The sequence below is a fragment of the Lonchura striata genome, chromosome Z (assembly GCF_050655825.1).
Source record: "Lonchura striata isolate lonStrDom1 chromosome Z, ASM5065582v1, whole genome shotgun sequence".
Taxonomy (NCBI): Eukaryota; Metazoa; Chordata; class Aves; order Passeriformes; family Estrildidae; genus Lonchura; species Lonchura striata.
The window spans coordinates 40,493,928-40,511,437 of NC_140740.1; the positions used below are offsets into that span (position 1 = coordinate 40,493,928).

A 17,510-nucleotide genomic window follows, 5' to 3' on the forward strand; every position below is an offset into this window, starting at 1 on the left:
GGAACTGCCATGTCTTGAAGCATTCAAAAAAACCATGTGGATATGGCACTTGGGGACATTGGCTGCTGGTGGGCTTGGCAGTGTCAGGGGATTGTTTGACTCAATGATTTTAGAAGGCTTTTCTGATGTGAGGAGCTCTGTGATTCTCTGCTGCTTTGTCCTTCTTGCAAAATGGGTCAAGCTGGACTTTAAGTGATCTTAGCAGTGTGAAAATCATAACATGAAGAAAGCTATTTTAAAAATGCATGTTTTTGTTAACATGTTGCCTCCAATGGTGATGGAAGGGGGATGCAGCCCCTGTTGATTTGTAAATAGATATGGAAGCTGCTCATCACTTCCTTTGATGTGTGCCATTGGATTTATTGCGTTATATTTATCACACTGTGGCTGTGATCATGTTCCTTCAGTGACTGCTGCAAAGGGTTACACAGGACATGCTGAGTTCATTGCTAAGCTCTGTTTAATGCAGTTTAGCAGCAGTGGAGGAGAGCAAGTATTGTGTTGTGGCCAGCTCTGTCCCTGGGCTCTGTACAGAACTGCAGTGGTGGCTTTGTAGACAATCATCAGTTGCAGAATCACCTTGTGTGCACTCTGTACCCACTGATCTTCCTCAAGTGAGGCTTTGATTAATATTCCAAGTCAGAATTAACAAAGACTCCTCTTTGGAAAACAGATATTATTTTTACTCCTGGGCACTAAAATGAGCTTGGGTTTTGGGCATAAAACATTCTAAGGAGGGCTTTGTGCCAGTGGCAATTTTATGTCTTGTGATCTGTTGGGAGATGCGAACTGTGCTACTGAGAGAAGGTGGTTCTGAACTCTCTGGAGTTATGGATCTCATCTGCTTGCATCCCAGCACCTATCACAACTGGAAATGACCACAGAAAATAAGTTTTTGGAAAAGTTTAGATAATTTTAAGTTTTTGTTAGATGTGCATACATGCCTGGAATAGAGAAGGCTTTGGAACTACTTAATTTGGTCTTCCAGAGCCTTCAAGAGAGCTGGAAAGGGACTATTTACAAGAGCCTGGAGTGAGATGATAATGGAGAATGACTTCATACTGAGAGAGGGAAAGTTTAGAGTTAGATGTTCGGGGGAAATTGTTCACTGTGGAGGGGGTGAAGCACAAGATCTCCCATCCCTGAAAGTGTACAAGGGCAGCTTGGATAGGGTTTGGAGCAACCTGGTCTAGGGGAAAATGTCCCTGCCCATGTCAGGGACTTGGGACTCGGCTGTCTTTAAGGTCCTTTCCTACCCAGGCCATTCTATGATACTATGAACTATTACAGAAGTTCACTATTGTATGACTGAACAAGCCAATACTAAGTTAGTAGTGATACTGAAGTGTTGATTAGTTTCAGGAGCACTTGATAATAACTTTTTTGTAGGTGCTAAAAAGTATTTGTGCCTGTCTGTTAGACACCCCTGCTACACACTTGTGTACCCCCACTGGAGAACTGAAGTTGCCTGGAGGTGTCATGCTGAAACTGGGTCTTACAAATTGGAAGTGAGTGATTAAAATGCTGGGAGAGGAGCTTTGAAAGGAATCACAGTAGCTCTTCATAGTCCATAATGAGCCATCGACTTGCAACAGGGATATCACTAGTCACTGGTGTGGAAAATCAGTGTCATAAAGCAGATGAATGCAAATAAACCTTTTTGGAGCAAGTTCTTGCTGGTATCTGGAGGTCTGTAGATGTCACCTTTCCTTTGCAGATGTGTGTTTGGCCAAGTGCAGGCACAGAGCTGAGGGGAGCAAGCACTTGTGCTCCCCCACCTCTCCCTCTGCCAGGGCAGGACCTTAAGCATATGCAGAATTCATTCTTGTTAGGCACACATGATCCATTTGGGATGGCTCAGTCCAGCTGGCAGCCCCAAAAACAGCATCCAGGAACAGCTGTGGGTGCCAAGCTGCCAAAGGCACGGCACAGCTGATGTCAAACCCACACCCGCAAGCAGGAGCTGCAGCTTCCCAGCACTGCTGCTCTCCTCATACCCAAAACAATCAGCTCTGAATGGAGTGGTGAATTCAGTTTTATAAAACTCAGTTTTATACCCTTGATTGCCTGTGGGTACCTTTTAGATTGAGTGTTTGAGTTTGGACTTGAATAGAAAATACCTGAGAGCTCCCAGAGAGGAGCTGAAAGAGTTTGCACTGAGAATAGATGTTAAATCCAGCTCAGTATGTTCAGTCCTGGATGTGTTCTCCCCAACACAGGTATCCCATCAGTCTGGATTCAGTTTTCTGTAGCATCCAATGAGCCCTTTCTGAGGAAGGTGACCTTTAGAGGATGCAGGACTAGAACTTGATCACATTAGAATAATTCAAGAATATTTGGAGGTTTTTACCTTTCCCTCTTCCATTGTATTCTTCTCCCCTTTTGTCTTTCCTCCCCTAAGAGTCGAGATTCCTATGTCTTTGAAACATCTAAGCTTTGCCTGAGTAGTTTTTCATTCTCTGGTTGCAGAAAGAAAACTGAGGAGATGCTTTTGCTCACAGGTACATCAGTTCCTCTACTGGTACATCAAATTCCAGGTTTCAGGACTGCATTGATATTTTAAGGATCATTAGTTTTGTTCCCATTTACACTTTATTAAATATACATCTTCTAGGCCTTCTATGAAGCTGTTTATCATCCTGTCCCTGGGTATTGGACTAATATCTGAATACTGTTTCATTAAAACAGCAGAATTATATCCATCAGGATGGAAAGTCTGGGCAAAAAATAATACTGAGCTACAAGTGGCTAAGCACAGAGAGGGGGCCAGGGCAAACCAGTATTTTATTCCAGCCTAGGACAATCCTACAGCCTCAGGTGAGGTGGCTTATCCATCTAAGCCCTAGGAAAGCAGAGGCTCATGGTGGATTTGGTGTCAAGGGCCTCTGATGACTGTGCGGATGTGTTTACTGCGGGTTTGTTTTAGCTGTCGAAGTTGCAATCAGGATGTAGCTTCTAGATTCACAACATGTTTTTGTCTGGTTAAGGCCTCCTCTTGGCTGACTACTGGTGCTCCAAGAAATATTTATTTATTATCAGTGCCTTCAGGCTGCAGCTATTTCTCCAGGCATTGTCAGAGGGGATTTTCTTCCTTGCAACACGATGACACAAATACCTGAATGGCAACACTTAAAGAAAGACTGAAAATTAATAATTGTGGCTTTTGTATATTGATTTATGTTCACTGCAAGACAGGCTGGACAGTTGTGTATTGTTGTTGTAACTGAATGTGGTTGTTGAAAACTAGGTCTTTTTGGCACTTTGTCACCTGATGTTCAGGAATGTTGTATTTTTCAGCATCAGTTTGGAGGTCTACATTTCATAGACATCTGTATTGTAGTAGTATCTCAATCAGAATTTCTCTGTGAACTGTGTTAATTAAGACATATTTGTAAAGAAGGCAGAGGTAGGAGTTGGAAAGGCTATAGCAATTTTTTTTTATATTTCTTTTTATGGTGCTATTTGAATAGTAGAGACTTTGTGCCATGACTATTTAAACTGGGGAGCTGTTATTTATTCAGAGTCACAGAGACCTAGAATGATTTGGGTTGGAAGGGACCTTGGATGTTACATAATTCCAGTACCACTGGATTAATTTGCTCCAAACCTCACCCAACCTAACTCATAGCAACATCTAACAATGCTGATGTAAATGTCAGTAAGATAACTTGTATTTATCACAAGCTTCATCAGGAACCCTTCCCTGCTTAGGCCAAGCATTAACATGAAACACAGCTAGAAATCAGCTCCCAGGAGCCAAATGTGCTGGTTCCTCACCCCAGAGCTGCCAAGTGTGCAGTGTCCCCTCAGGCTTGCAGCCAGTGTTCATGCTGTGGGCCAGCTGTCCTTGCTCACAGTGTCATCCAGGCCCCACCTGCTGATGGCTTTGCCAGCTGTTTCCTCCTGAACATATTCCTGCTGGATTCTGTGCCTCAGGCCAAGCGGTTTTGAAACACTGTTGATGTGGGTGTATTTTTCTCTGTGAAAACAGCTCAGTCGTCCCCAGAAAAAAACCTGTGAGAAATGTCTTGCCTTGCTCATGTCAGGGAACATCCAACATCAAACTTCTACATTGCCTCCAGGCCAGGAACACTGGGCAGGAGAGGGCAATAAAACAATCTTTTGGTGAAATTGCTCTTCCTCCTACCTGGGTATTGGGGTCAGGGCTGGCAGCATGAAGAGGGTCTCTCCTTGATGTTGGTGTTTCTCTGCCTAGGTGACAAGAAGAGTGTGGGATCTTGTTAGAGTCTGATGACATGGAACATAAAGGCACAGAATGGATTGGACTGGAAGGGATCTTTAAGCTCATCCAATGTCACTCCCTGCTGGGACGGGGACACCTTCCACTATCCCAGAGTGCTCCTAGCCCCACCCAGCCTGACCTTGGACACTTCCAGTGATCCAGGGACAGCCACAGCTTCTCTGGGCATCCTGTGCCAGGGCCTCCCCACCCTCCCAGCCTGTAATTCCTTCCCAATATCCCATCTGCCCCTCTGGCAGTGGGATGCCTTTCCTTGTGTCCTGTAAATCCAGGCTCTTGTCCAATGTCTCTCCCCAGATTTTTTATAAACTGCCTTCAGGTAATTGAAGGCTACTAGAAAGTCACCCCAGACCCTTCTCTTCTCCAGGATGAACTCTCCCAATACCTTCAGCCTTTCCTCATAGGAGAGGTACTCCATCCCTCTAATCACAGACATGACAGACAGTAGGGAATTGCTTCCAGCTGAATTCTGCAGACACGTTGCTCTACCACAGGCTTTGTTCAGTGCTGCAGATAAAATCAATTTTATATTTTGCCCAGGCTGTGCTGTACACCTCCCATTGGATAGAGATTTCTAATGTTCTTGTCAATAGTGGTGACTCAGAGGCACCCCATGTCCTGGCAGGTCCTTCTTGCCTCCAAGAGACAATGAAAGAAATGGAACAGGTTTCTGTTGTGAGCGTCTCTCTCCACTGAAACACTGTATTTTCCTCCAACACAATTTAAGCTTGAATAAAAAAGATGTTGATTGCTAAACTAATTCTACTTTACTGTTCCAGCAAAGAACTAAGATGGCTTTTCCTGGTAGTGCTCAGGCAAAAATACTCTTTAAGTGCTAGCTGGACACCATGTGAATCAAGTTTGGTTTCCTACAGTGCATAAGAATGAAATGTTAATTTTTACAATAGCTGATGAAGTAAAACACACTCCAAATCATGACTACACTGACTGTGGGAACAGGCAGGACAGTGTTCAGCTTTGGATTTATATTGTAAGAGATAAATGATATTTCAGAGCTCAAGATAATGATACTTGTGTGTACCTGCACTAAGTTTGCTTAGGAGAAAGCCTCCCTAATTCATGTCTGTGACAAATTCTCAAAATGTGAGATGCTATTAACTCTGCAATTCCTTGTATAAACTTTGAATAGCAAAATGTGTAACAGTGTGCAACCAGTTCAAATATTTGTGAAAAAAAAGTCTCTATCTTTTGCTTTGAATAATTAATTTGGCATCCATGCCAGACCCAAAAGCTTCTTTCCATGAAGCATATAAAGAGCAGGCAATCTCTCATAGAGTGTGAGGCCCAAATCTGCTCACAGTTCTGAGGTACAAATCCAAAGCCATTGTGCTCAAGTCAATGGAGTTAGTCAGGATTTGCCTCAGAGTGAATGAGAGGAGATTTTGACTCATTTTGTGTATGACAAGAGATTATTGCACAAATTGTGGCTCACTGAAAACAAACAAGCTGCGATTTTAAAGGCTCGTCTTTGTGGTGGGTAAAGGATGTTCCTGATTAAACTGTAACCATCATAAGTATTTATCTGATATGCTCACATGCACAGAGCATTGTTTTGTCAAACATAACCTATAACAGCACAGACCCTTAAAAACTTCCAAGTATTTTGCATAAATGTCAAGGTACTCTTCAGGTGCTCCAAGTCAAACACACTCCGAAGTGTTTCAGGAGAAGTCAGAGTGATTGGTGCTTAGCATGAATCAACATGAAGTGAATATTGAGAATAATCAGTGAATTCCCAGCTGGAGGTGCAGCAAAGTGCAAACAGCCATTAGTGCTGCTGAGGTAAATGCATCCTGCTTAACAGAAGCATCTGAAGGTAGCTCTGAGAGCCACAGCTTCAAAGCAGTTGGTGTTGATTTAGGCTTATATTTAAGATTAATCACAGAATGGTTCAGGCTGGAAAGTACCACAGTGGGTCCTCTGGTTCCATCTCCTTGCTCCAGCAGGGTCATCCCAGAGCACAGGCTACAGGATTTTGTCCAGATTGCTCTGGAATATCCCAGGTGAGGGAGACTCCACACCATCTCTGGTCTCTGTTTCAGTCCTTGGTCACTGCACAGTGAAGAAGTTCTTCCTCATGTTCACATGGAATTTCCTGAGCATCAGTTTCTCCCTGCTCCTCTTGTTCACTGTTCTGCATCACTGGGAACAACATGGTCCATTCTCTGACATATCCCTTCAGAAACCTGTGGGTTTTGCTTTCTCTCTTCCTTCCCCAAACTCCTCATTATCTTTTCTGTCTTATTTCACCTACTTAATCATTCTTGTGGCACAACCTTGATTTTTTTACCAAGGGACAGTCTTGCTAGACAGAAATTAGGCACCAACTCAGTTATCCATATTCACCTTATGAGAATGTGACCTGACAGGACCTGCAGTCACGGCCATAATTGATGTTGAGCAGTCCATGTTGTTGGAGTCAGACAAAACTGAATTTATCAGCCAAAGCACTCTTCTGTCCTGGAAATATTCCTTTCTTGGGTAGCTAAGGGAAGTTTCCATGCTCTTGGTTTAAGTGTCCCAGTCTGCACTTGTCAGAGTTTATACTTTTACAGTAATTTTAGGAGTAATTTTGAAGCAAGTGTTTGAATCATTGAATGGATGGATTTATATTAACCCACTTCTTATTTATCATCTCCTTCTGCAAAGCAAGAAACAGGGTGTGAGTGTTTCCAGCAGAGATGCAATGTAACTCAAAACTGATTTTATGCCATCTGTATCCTGCGCTTGAAATGACCATTTATGAATGCTTATTTTCAACAAAGAAAGTATTGTCTGTAATTTCCTTTATTGAGCTTGTATTTGCCTGAGAAAAGCAGTAATGGGTTTGCAGTTCATAGCAAATCAGTCCTGTTTAGCTTGCTGGAACTTCCACCAGCTTCTGAAGCCTTTGTGCTGGATAGCTGAGCAGTGGAGTCAGCTGGGGATTCAATATCTACCAGAGGAGATAAGTGAACTAAATTCCACTTGATTGAGATAATATTTGGAACAAAAGAGTCTGTATCAGTAAGTGTATTAAAGCTTTGTATTGACTCTGCCTGGCCTATTGGGAGAAAAGCAAGATTTGGAGACTGGGCTGAAAGTCAGTCATTTCCATACTAACGCTTTGGGTTTCTGTAACTTGGCCATGATCTGAGCACTCAGAATAGACTCACTTTGACCTTGGGGCAGGGTTGTTTGCCACCTAAAAGCGCCTTGATAGTAGGTGTCTTCCTGTGAGCAGCATGATGATCAAACTGGGGTCCAGTCCCCTCTCTCTTGCATTGGTTGTCTCTCTCTGGGGCTCCTCTACTCAAGGGCTGCCATATACTTCATAAACTTCATAAACTCAGCCAATGTTGCTAGGAAAAGCATTAAGGAGTACCACACATCACAGAGGAATTTGGCTTGGAAGGGACCTTTAAGAATATTTAATTCCAAGCCTCTGCCATGGGCAGGGAAACTCTCCAGTGGAGCAGGTTGCTCCAAGCCCCACAGCAGCATCTGAATGCTGCCTTCATGAACTGACCACCTGGGTGAAGATCTTTGGAAATCCTGTCCATGTCTGAAGGGATGTGGATGAAGTATTTGGAGATATGGAAATGTCATGTTTACACCTTATGTTTGACCAAGAAGGAAGCAGGGGCATCATGGGTGCAAAGTCATACACAGAGAGGCCAAGAAGCCTCTGCAAAAGCATATCTCAGTATATTAAAAGAGCAGGAACATGTAAAAGGAGTTGGTTTTTAACATTGCAGAAGCCAAAATTTATTGCAAAGCTCTGAAGAGGCACCAAGTAGGAAAGTCCTTGGTGAGCATTAGTGCCCATGATCCAGAAAATAATAATGGGGGTGGACCCTCCATAAAAATTTGGATATTTTTGAGTGATGGAGAGTGTGAAAAACAGGAACTCAAAATGGGAAGATTAGAAATACCATGAGGCCATCCAAAAAGGAAATAAGGAACTTGGTTGGAAGATAGTTGAAACTTAGAGGGACACCTAAGATTTAAATTCCTGTGTTTTCCTAATATTCTCTTTCAAAACTGGAGCACGGAAGTAGTAAATTTGATCCTTCTAACCTAGATGCCAGCTTTGGTTAGATAATTTCCACAGATATCCGATTTCAAGCTTTTTAGTTAATTCAGATTTATCATCCTAAATCACAAAACACTAGATGTTTATGCTTGGAATTTGCTAGCACTGGACATGTTTTCTCAAAGCCACAATATCCAATTATTCAGGAGCAAACTTGAGGGTGGTTATGAAATGTTACTAACCTACACAGTTCTTTTTGAAAAATATCATGGGTGCTGCTCCCAGCAAAGGGGATGGGGTACAAAATATTTATCGTCACCCCAGCTCAGTAACCTTTAAATGCCTTCTGGGCCCTCAGACTGCAGAGCAAATATGAAAGCTGTCAGGGGCTGATAAAAAATTGTTGAAAAAAATGCAAAGAAAAGAAACAATCTTGAATCTGTACTGCTGAACTTCCACACCTTTGAAGGAAGTGGCTAAATAATCTCCATTTTTCTCCTGCCTTTTGCAGAATGAGCTGGCATCAATATTAGCATTAAACTTTAATTTTCTTCCAGAAAAGGAAATTATGGACCCTGCATCTACAGCATCACTGGAAATCTGGGACAGCATGTATTTGCACAGCTGGCCGTCCAGCTGTAAGTCTGGAAAAGAGATGGTAGGGCTCCTTCTCCCTTCCAGAAATGCACTGTGACATGTGCCAAATGCATTTGATGTGCTGATGTCATCAACCCAGACCCTCACTGCAAAGTTAATTAAAATATGTTAACTACAGTGTATGCCTGGCAATGGCATGAACTAATCAAGCAGGGCTCAGCACATCTGTCCTGGTAAAAACTACTCATCCATGTGCTGCCTGCCCACTGCAGTGTATGGAGGCTGATTTTGGGCTTGTGAACATCTACTTGGGCTGTCATTGGTTTGCAACTGTGAGACTCCCATTGCAGAAATCAGATGAGGGATTGATTTTTAATGGGGGCAAGGGGGGATTGTGGCTTTGTGGTGGGTTTTATCTTAGACAATGTCCCTGTATCTCATCACCTCACTAACTAGGGACTGAAAAGTGGGAGTAGATAATTTTCTACAATTTCAGCAAGGAAATTAAAATTGGTTGTATAGATGAGGTGATGCCAATACCTGCTCAGGTGCAGCAGACTAGCTCAAGAATATGTTTCATTTGATGGCAGGTTTAATATGGCAAACTCTGTTATATGGACATATAATCTGTAAGTCCTAGCAGCTCTCTAGCAGTAAAAAAACTCACTAGAAAAACTGTTGGATCTTTTGAAAGGTGTCTGGGAAATTACAGATTGTTGTGGTGGCTTTTTTTCTCTTTTCACATGAAAAATGCCTGCATGCCAGACAAAGTTGAACATTACTTGACCTCATCCCTGAAAACCAGAACAGGGGCAAGTTCTGCTTAGGCTCTGTGGGGAGAGAGGACACAATGCCTAAAAGTCCCTTTCCCTAGAAAAGCTTGGAATCATGGAATCAAGGTTGGAAAAGATCTCCAAGATCATTGAGTCCAACCTTTGAGCAAACACGATGTTGTCAACTAGACCAGGCACAAAGTGCCGTGTCCAGCGGCAGAAGCTTGCAGAGGGATGCTGAGCCGTAGCTGCCACTTTGGCAGTGCCTGTAGGAAGCTCTGACAGTGATAAATACTTCCACGGCACAGATAAGTCATAAAGCTCTTTGAGATGATCAGGCATAAAAGGCTGCTGTGGATGAGCACAGCAATATTCTAAGGTGAGCCGGCTGTCTCGGAAGCGGAGCCGCTGCGGCCGAAAGCGGCGGAGTGACGGGCGGTGACTCACCGGGACAGCGCAGGTTACAAATCTCCCTCCTGCTAATGGCTAATGCACGCACCTTTTCTGGCTCTCCCCGCCATGCCAAACATCTCCCGCTGGCATGTGGGAATGCTAACAGGAGGATGGTGAAATGAAAACACTGCTTATACATATTACTCATGTGCAAACTGTTGATCCCATATTCTTCCTCTTTGGTGTTTTTTTTTTTTTTTTTTTTTTTTTATTTTCTGTTTGTATTTTTTTTTTGTTTGTTTGATTTTTTGTTTGTTTGGGTTTTTGTTTTTGTTTTGTTTTTGTTTTTTTAGAAAAATCTCCTCTTCCTTTGAAGCTGTAAATGAAATACACCAAGCCAAGGGATGCTTAAAATGTTGCCAAGCACAGATCACAACTTCCTGTACTTATGACAATAATGTTCCCTTTTCTGTCCTATTTATATTCATGGGAAGTTGAGATTAGGAAAATATTGCACTATTTTTTTTTCTCAATGCAATAGAGCTTATGGAAATAAAGAATAGTTTTTAATCAGTTTTACATGAGGTTCCTGCATTTAGCTCTTTTGGTTGAAATGGTGATTAAATTTCTTTTTGATTATGTTTTGAGGGAAGAGTGTTATTGTGGAAAAACATGTGATGCTCAGAGCAGAGTTAAAATATATTTTTTATGTTTTTGAGTAAATACAGAATATAATAGAATAGACTAATAGATACATGGATAGAATAGATTAGTGATGTAGTGAGGGAGAGACGGACACTAATAAAATATGTAACTGCTTTGATGCACCCGCAAAGAGGGACATTTTTACAGCATTAGTTGTGAGAAATCCCATAGTTAGCAGTCAGTTTGTGCATGATGAAATGATGAAAGCATAGCCTCTCCCTTAGCTGATAGGTCTGAGTTTGAGATGCTATCACTAGATCGTGAACACCATGTTGTCTGAAGCCAAAAAGAGCCATCAGGGTGCATAGTTTGGCCACAGGCAATGTTTTGTAATTTCTTCCAGTTCCTTCTCTGTCAAGCCAACTAAGATATGTCCTTCAGTAAAGTAACCTGTTTTCAAGCCTCAAGTCTTGTTCTAACATCACTCATCATCCTAAGAAATGTATGTCTGACTACAGAATTATTGTTATTTGAATCTGTCTAACTCTGCCTTTTGGCCATTGGATCTTATCATGCCTCTTGAGTGAAAAGCACTTTTTAACTTGTGTGTCTCCCAAGAAGATATATGTGTGTGTAAATACAGTTGTCACTCTGTCTACTACTTGGAAAGATAAATTGATAGATCTTCGAGACTCTAATTTAGGTGTTTTCCTACCTATTGTCAGGGGGATTAATTTGGATCTCAGGGAAATGGTCTTCCCCAGAGGGTGCTAGGCACTGCCCAGGCTTCCCAGGGAATGGACACTGTCCCAAGGCTGCCAGAGCTCCAGGAGTGTTTGGATAATGCTCCCAAGGATGCTCAGGGTGGGATTGTTGGTGTGTCTGTGCAGGACCAGGAGTTGGACTAAATCCTTGTGGGTCCTGTGAGAGACTGAAAAGATTCATGTCCTGTTGAGCGAGTTTTTTTTGGGCTTTCGAGGTCTCTTCCAATTGAGGACATTCTGTGATTCTCCTCACAATTTACCATTTTGTCTTTGGTAAAATCTCTGCAACAACCAAAATGCAAAATTCCTGGCTGTAGTGATGTCCCAGCTTCCATACAAATATCTTACCAGAGCAAACAGGAAAACATGCATTGCATTGACATGTGCACAAATGAAACGTGGCTCAACAGCTTTAACACTTCACATAAATTCATCTGCTCTATGTAACACATGCTCATGCATTATGGTAGAAGAGGCAGCATGTTCACAGACAAGTGCATTATTTGTAGCAAAGTCCATCCTAACCCAGTCCCTCTCTGCCCGTGTAAAGTGTCTCCAGCAGTCTTGTTTGATGTGATGATTTTCAACAGCTAGGTTCAATATGTCCTGTCCAAGAGATGGGTCTTTTGGGCAGTGGGTGCATAGATGCATCTCTAGGGTGCGTTTATCAGCTCCAAGATGACTTGAATCCATAAAGGGTCAAGGCTCTCTCCTGTTGTCCTGATGTTTCTTTTCTCTTTCCACAGTTTATGAGGTGGTGACAGTGACAGGAGATGTCCGGGGAGCAGGAACCGATGCCAACGTCTTTGTCACTCTCTTTGGAGAGCATGGGATCACTCCCAAGACTCATCTCACCAGCAAGTAAGTGTCTGAAAGGAAATCTGTATCTTTGAGGCCTGCTCTTCAGGGACTGTTAAAGCATTTTGATGAAACATAATATCATGCTGATGGATGTGGAAGGAATAAATCTATATAGTATTTTAAGATCACCAGGGAAATCTGAATTTTTGGCATTGCGTATTTTATATCCAATCCGTTGCAAACCTGCATTCCCTTCTGTAGGTGGAAATCCACATTATATAATGCTCATATTTGCAAGGTGTGGAGATACTTGCTTTTCTTAGAGCTTAATTTTGGAGCTCCCAAATTAGGAGCTGAGAACATTCATTGCTTGTAGAAGTGGGCATGATGGGCTGTATTCCCATGCTAAGATCCCACTGAGGTCTCCATGCTAGTCAGGTACAGACAGAGGTGTCCTCAAATGATTCTAAAGAGTAACTCAGTGGGTTTAAAGTAATGTTGATAGATGACCACCTACTACCAGCCATAGGAAACCTGAGGCAAGCAGAAATGGAAGAATGAAAAATTTAAGCTGGCTCCTAATTTAAGCTGCTTTCATCCTATCTGCTGTATGCTACACACCACTGCAGTTGCACATCATTCTGGTGGCCCTGTTCTATTTTCCTCCAGCTGATGTCAACACCATTCTATGGATGCATCTTCTCATTCCTTATCAGCACGCTGAACTTAGTGGGAGCCCTATTTTATAATTTAAGAGCCTATTAAGATGCTTTTGACTCTCTAAATAGCTTTTTTTTTTTTTGTTTAATTTACAAAGTGAACATCAGGATCAGCAGGTGCTCATTTCCTATGAAATCAAGATGACTTTTGACAAAGCACCAGCTCTGCAATGTACTAACTTTCCCTTAGTCAGGCAATTGCACTAAGATAAAGCAGAAATTCCTTCTCCAGAAAGTCTAGGAGAGGCTGTGTGTGTCTGTTTTTTTGGTGTTCTTACTGTTTTGGTTTTCTTGGAAATGTGTTTCAGAATTATTAATCCTGTGCTAATGTCACACGGTAACCTCACATTTTCTCCATTTCTACAGCACCGACAAGAGGTACCTGCAGCTATTTTAAATTTTACCCTCAAAAGAACTTCTCTTCCCAGTGAAACAACTCAAACATGAGAGTCTGTAAAGAAAATGATATGGGAATGGTAAAGAAAATACATGAAATTTCAGCCCTGTTTGCCATATTTCAAATTCAGAAACCAGAGCTAGGCAAAGGAATTCTATTATCCCAGAATTTCTAGAAACACCAGTCCTGATTGTATTTTATATATCTATATGAAATGCTTTGGTTTTGTTGTGTGATTTTCATCCAGACATCCTAACAAACTGACAAAGTGGAATGCCATTTTCTTTGATGTGACAGAGAAGGAAAATGAGGCAAGGACCTAAGAGGGAATTGCAGATCAGTGACAGAGCTGGAAGCAGCAGCAGCAGCTCTGCTGGGGGAAAGGGCTTCTAGCCTCCAGACCTGCCCTGTAGTATTGGACAAAACCATCAAAGAAATATCTGCTTTCCAGGGATTTGTCTTGTGGTCAGCATTTACATAAATAGCAATTTCATTCGGAAAGCACTCATCTACTCGAAGCTATGGGAAGAACCCAAATATTACCATAAAATATTAATAAATAAATTCTATGCCCTTCAGAGAAGTCAAAATATGTCCATCAGCTGTGGTATTAAATGTGCTGCTGGTTGTGTGGGTGGTCTTTGCTGGCACTTGGGTTAATGCCTCCTCTTTCCTCCTGCTCTCACCACTTTCATTTTGTGAAAGGGAAAAAGAAAGGATGCACAGAGTTATTTTAGGTTGCAGCAGCAGCACTCTGAGCTTGTTTGGACCTGAGTTAGCCTTTTTGGCTTGGTCCCTGTTGCTGCAGTGAACAGATGGCTGAGGTGTGGAAAGCCAGCATGAAAGGCTCGGGACGCCTACCTTCTGCAGTTCAGGGCTCTTGAAACTGGTCCCATAGGAGGTGACCACTAGAACTGCAACTACAGCTTTCCACTGGGGGTTTCCCAAACATCAGCAAAATTTCTGTGTCTCTAAGCAAAGTCTGGTGCTTTACAGTGTTCCATCAAGGAATGGCGAGAAAAACATCTAGTCTGGGTGTAGGAGTGCCTTCAGACCTCCTTAATTGATAGTCTTGCCTCCTAATTATAAGAAAACCATGAAATAGTCAGTTTGCCCCCCTCCCTCCCCAAACTTGTTATGCAGCTTTGTGAATATGGCAAAAGGATGGAATCTCATGCATCTTTCAACTAAATGTTTAAACGAGTTCACTTATGACTGCAAATGCATGACATTTTATAGGTGTTTACATTTCCCCATGTATGACAGACAGCTAAAATATCATGCATTGCCTAAAGATGATGCTACCACTTCGGCTTCTGGTTAGAATGGGTTTTTCCTGTTTCTTTCCTGACTGTGTGCTGGTAGTGAAAGACATGACTGTTCAGGTCTTTTTGTCATGGGCTGTTAAGGGGGAGACATGGCAAGCTGATGAAATGTTGTGTATTTTTAACATTGGCCGGCAATACGGTAACTGTGAAAGACACAAATCTTTGTCATGACTGGTCAGGAGGAACATCGGTTCTGGAAGTAACAGCAGTAAAAATCTGAGCCAAGAGCTGAGTCCCAGAGTGGGGCTGCAAGAAAGGACATGCTGTGTTGAGACAAGGGGAAAACTGCTTAAAAATATCAGAGGGCAGGGTTAGGTGGATATTAGAAGGAAATTCTTGGCTATGAGGATGCTGAGGCCCGGTATAGGTTGCCCAGAGAAGCTGTCCCATCCCTGGGAGGGATACTCCAGGCCAAGCTGGATGGGCTTTGGAGCAACCTGGTGTACTGAAAGGTGTCCCTGCCATGGCAGGGGGTGGAATGAGATGGACTTTAAGGTCCCTAAGGTCCCTTCCAACACAAAAATCTGGTGATTATGTGATTTATTTTGGAAAGAAGGTTCAGACAAGTAGTGTTGGGTGCCTGGGCATGGCTGGAATGACACCTCCCTTGCAGTCACTGTCTGCCTGCTTGTGGGGGGCTGTATCACTGGTACTGGCAAAGTGCTGCTTGGGCCCAGAAGCTCTTGGCAAAATCTCACTTCAAAACCCAGTTTATGCAACTCTTCAGTTCCCCATCCACCACCCTGCATCAGGTACAGCTCAGCCAGAAGCTAAAAGCACTACCAGAAATGAGTTTCTTTCCACTGGCTTCATCACAGGCACATGAGTAAACACCAAGGTTTTACTTGGTGGCATTTTGACAGTTGTCAAAACTTTTCCCACAGGCGTGAATTGTTCCTCTGTGATCCCACTCTGAGCAAAGAGTCTGATCCTCCACAGTATTTTATCTCCACTGCTGATCCTCCACAGTATTTTACTTCTCCATGTTCATGTGCTTCCCACCAGGTTGAGGCTGGAGAAATAGTGCAACACTCAGCTGGGAGAGCCACTGCCAGCTCATTCACAGTTTTTAGTCCAAATCTATGGTTTTTTTGCTAGTGCAATTTTTCAGTGTTAAGCTTACTTGGTCCAGTTGGAGACAACTGCAAATAATATCACAGAGAGGTTTTTTCCTTGAGGCAAAAGAAAACAAGGAAGAAAGAGTTAAGAGAAGATTTAACAGCTATGGCAATGTGGAAGAAAGGTGAAATAATTGGTGACTGCTGGCCTTCTACTGAATTTTATGACAACACAGAGGATCAAAAAAAAATTTCTGATGCTGAAGACAATAAATTGACAATCACTTCTACCTGATCTTGGGTGACTATACAGAGTTTTCCCTGCCCCTTAAACCAGCTTTGTATTGTAGATTATGTACTGGATAATCTTCAGATGATGGTAATGTTTGTAGCTCTAGTACAGTTAAGCCAAGCCCAGTGGAAGTAGATCTGATTTTGTTATTTAACCTCTCTAGAATAAATAAATAAATAAAAAAATACAGGAAAGAGAGCTTATTTACTCTGAGCAGTTAATATAATGAGTTAGGAAGGGTTAGGTAGCTGGGGCAGAAAGAGCTGTTCAGGTTAGGAAGAGAACAAACACCAAGTGCAGAGGGGGAAGGATTCTCACCTTATTGTGAAAGTGCTGCTTCAGAGGGGAGCTGTGACCCTTTTCCTTTAATGGCACATGCTGTTTCCCATTTTACAGTTGTTTATGTATCTAAATCTACCCTGATTTATGTCTGTACAATTCTGTAGCACTTTCAGTGCTCTTTGAAGACTTAATGGTCTGGGACAGCATTAAGTAACAGCAATTTTGGAGCCCATATTCACTTCTGAGAAAGAAACTAAATAGGATTTTTTTTCCTCTGTCTTTCTCAGTCTTATTAGCCAGCCTGTGTCTAGTATTTCAGCAATAAAGTACCTGAGAGAGTGCTTAGACCAAGGTGTTGATCAACCTAAATATAAGAGGGTATAATTGGTGTATGTATAAATTATAATCCAACAGCAGTTATGAACACAGCAGCTCGTGGTACAACTACAAGGAAGGTCAAGCCTTAGAGAGAAAAACATGATTTTGCTTAGAATAGCCAGACTTTTATTAAGGGAATTCAGCTGTTAGACCCAGGTCCCTGCTGATCAAGTGTCAGCTGCAATTTTCAAACTGTAAAACCTGGCCAGTTTTCCCCTTGGGATAAGAGTAAGGTGTATTCCTGGAATGAACTCAACATTCTGTCTTGCTCAAAGTCCTGCCCCTATCCCAACTCATTAATGTCAATCTTAAAAATGCCTGAGCTCATTGTCATCAACAATTTAAAAATATTTCTCCATGGGAAGGGGATGAAAATTTTCAACAGACTAAAATTTATCTCAGTCTGGCAAAGTGGATGTAATTAAACATGTAATTTTATACTGGAAAATACTGAGAAAACTTTTCACTGTTCTTGGTGGCACTGTTTGCTTTGCATACAGTTTCTCTAGAAAATAATTGCCAAACTGAGATTGAACAGAGGCACCCCCACCCACAGCAGTGAGGCTGGAAAGAAATCATCTTTAAGGTCCATTCCAAACCAGGACATTCTATGATTCAATGATTTCATGATAAAGCATAGCTAAGATTATCTAAATTAAACACCACTACTTTGTTTTGTTTATGCAAATCACACCACCAAAGATGAAAATATCTGATATTAAAATGATGCTGCTCCATGGAGTACAAAGTGAAGGAGCACTTAATGTCTGTAATTAAGGCTGTCTG

The 17,510-nt window shown here is 42.1% G+C and overlaps 1 protein-coding gene across 1 annotated transcript in view; it reads left to right on the forward strand.

Moving 5' to 3' along the window:
* The window catches only part of LOXHD1 (lipoxygenase homology PLAT domains 1), a 177,663-nt gene that overhangs the window by 26,740 nt on the left and 133,413 nt on the right, over positions 1-17,510 (forward strand). Inside the window, exon 2 of the mRNA XM_077790176.2 lies at positions 12,216-12,330. Within this exon, the coding sequence (XP_077646302.1) occupies positions 12,216-12,330 (115 nt within the window). The remainder of the gene's footprint in view (positions 1-12,215; positions 12,331-17,510) is intronic.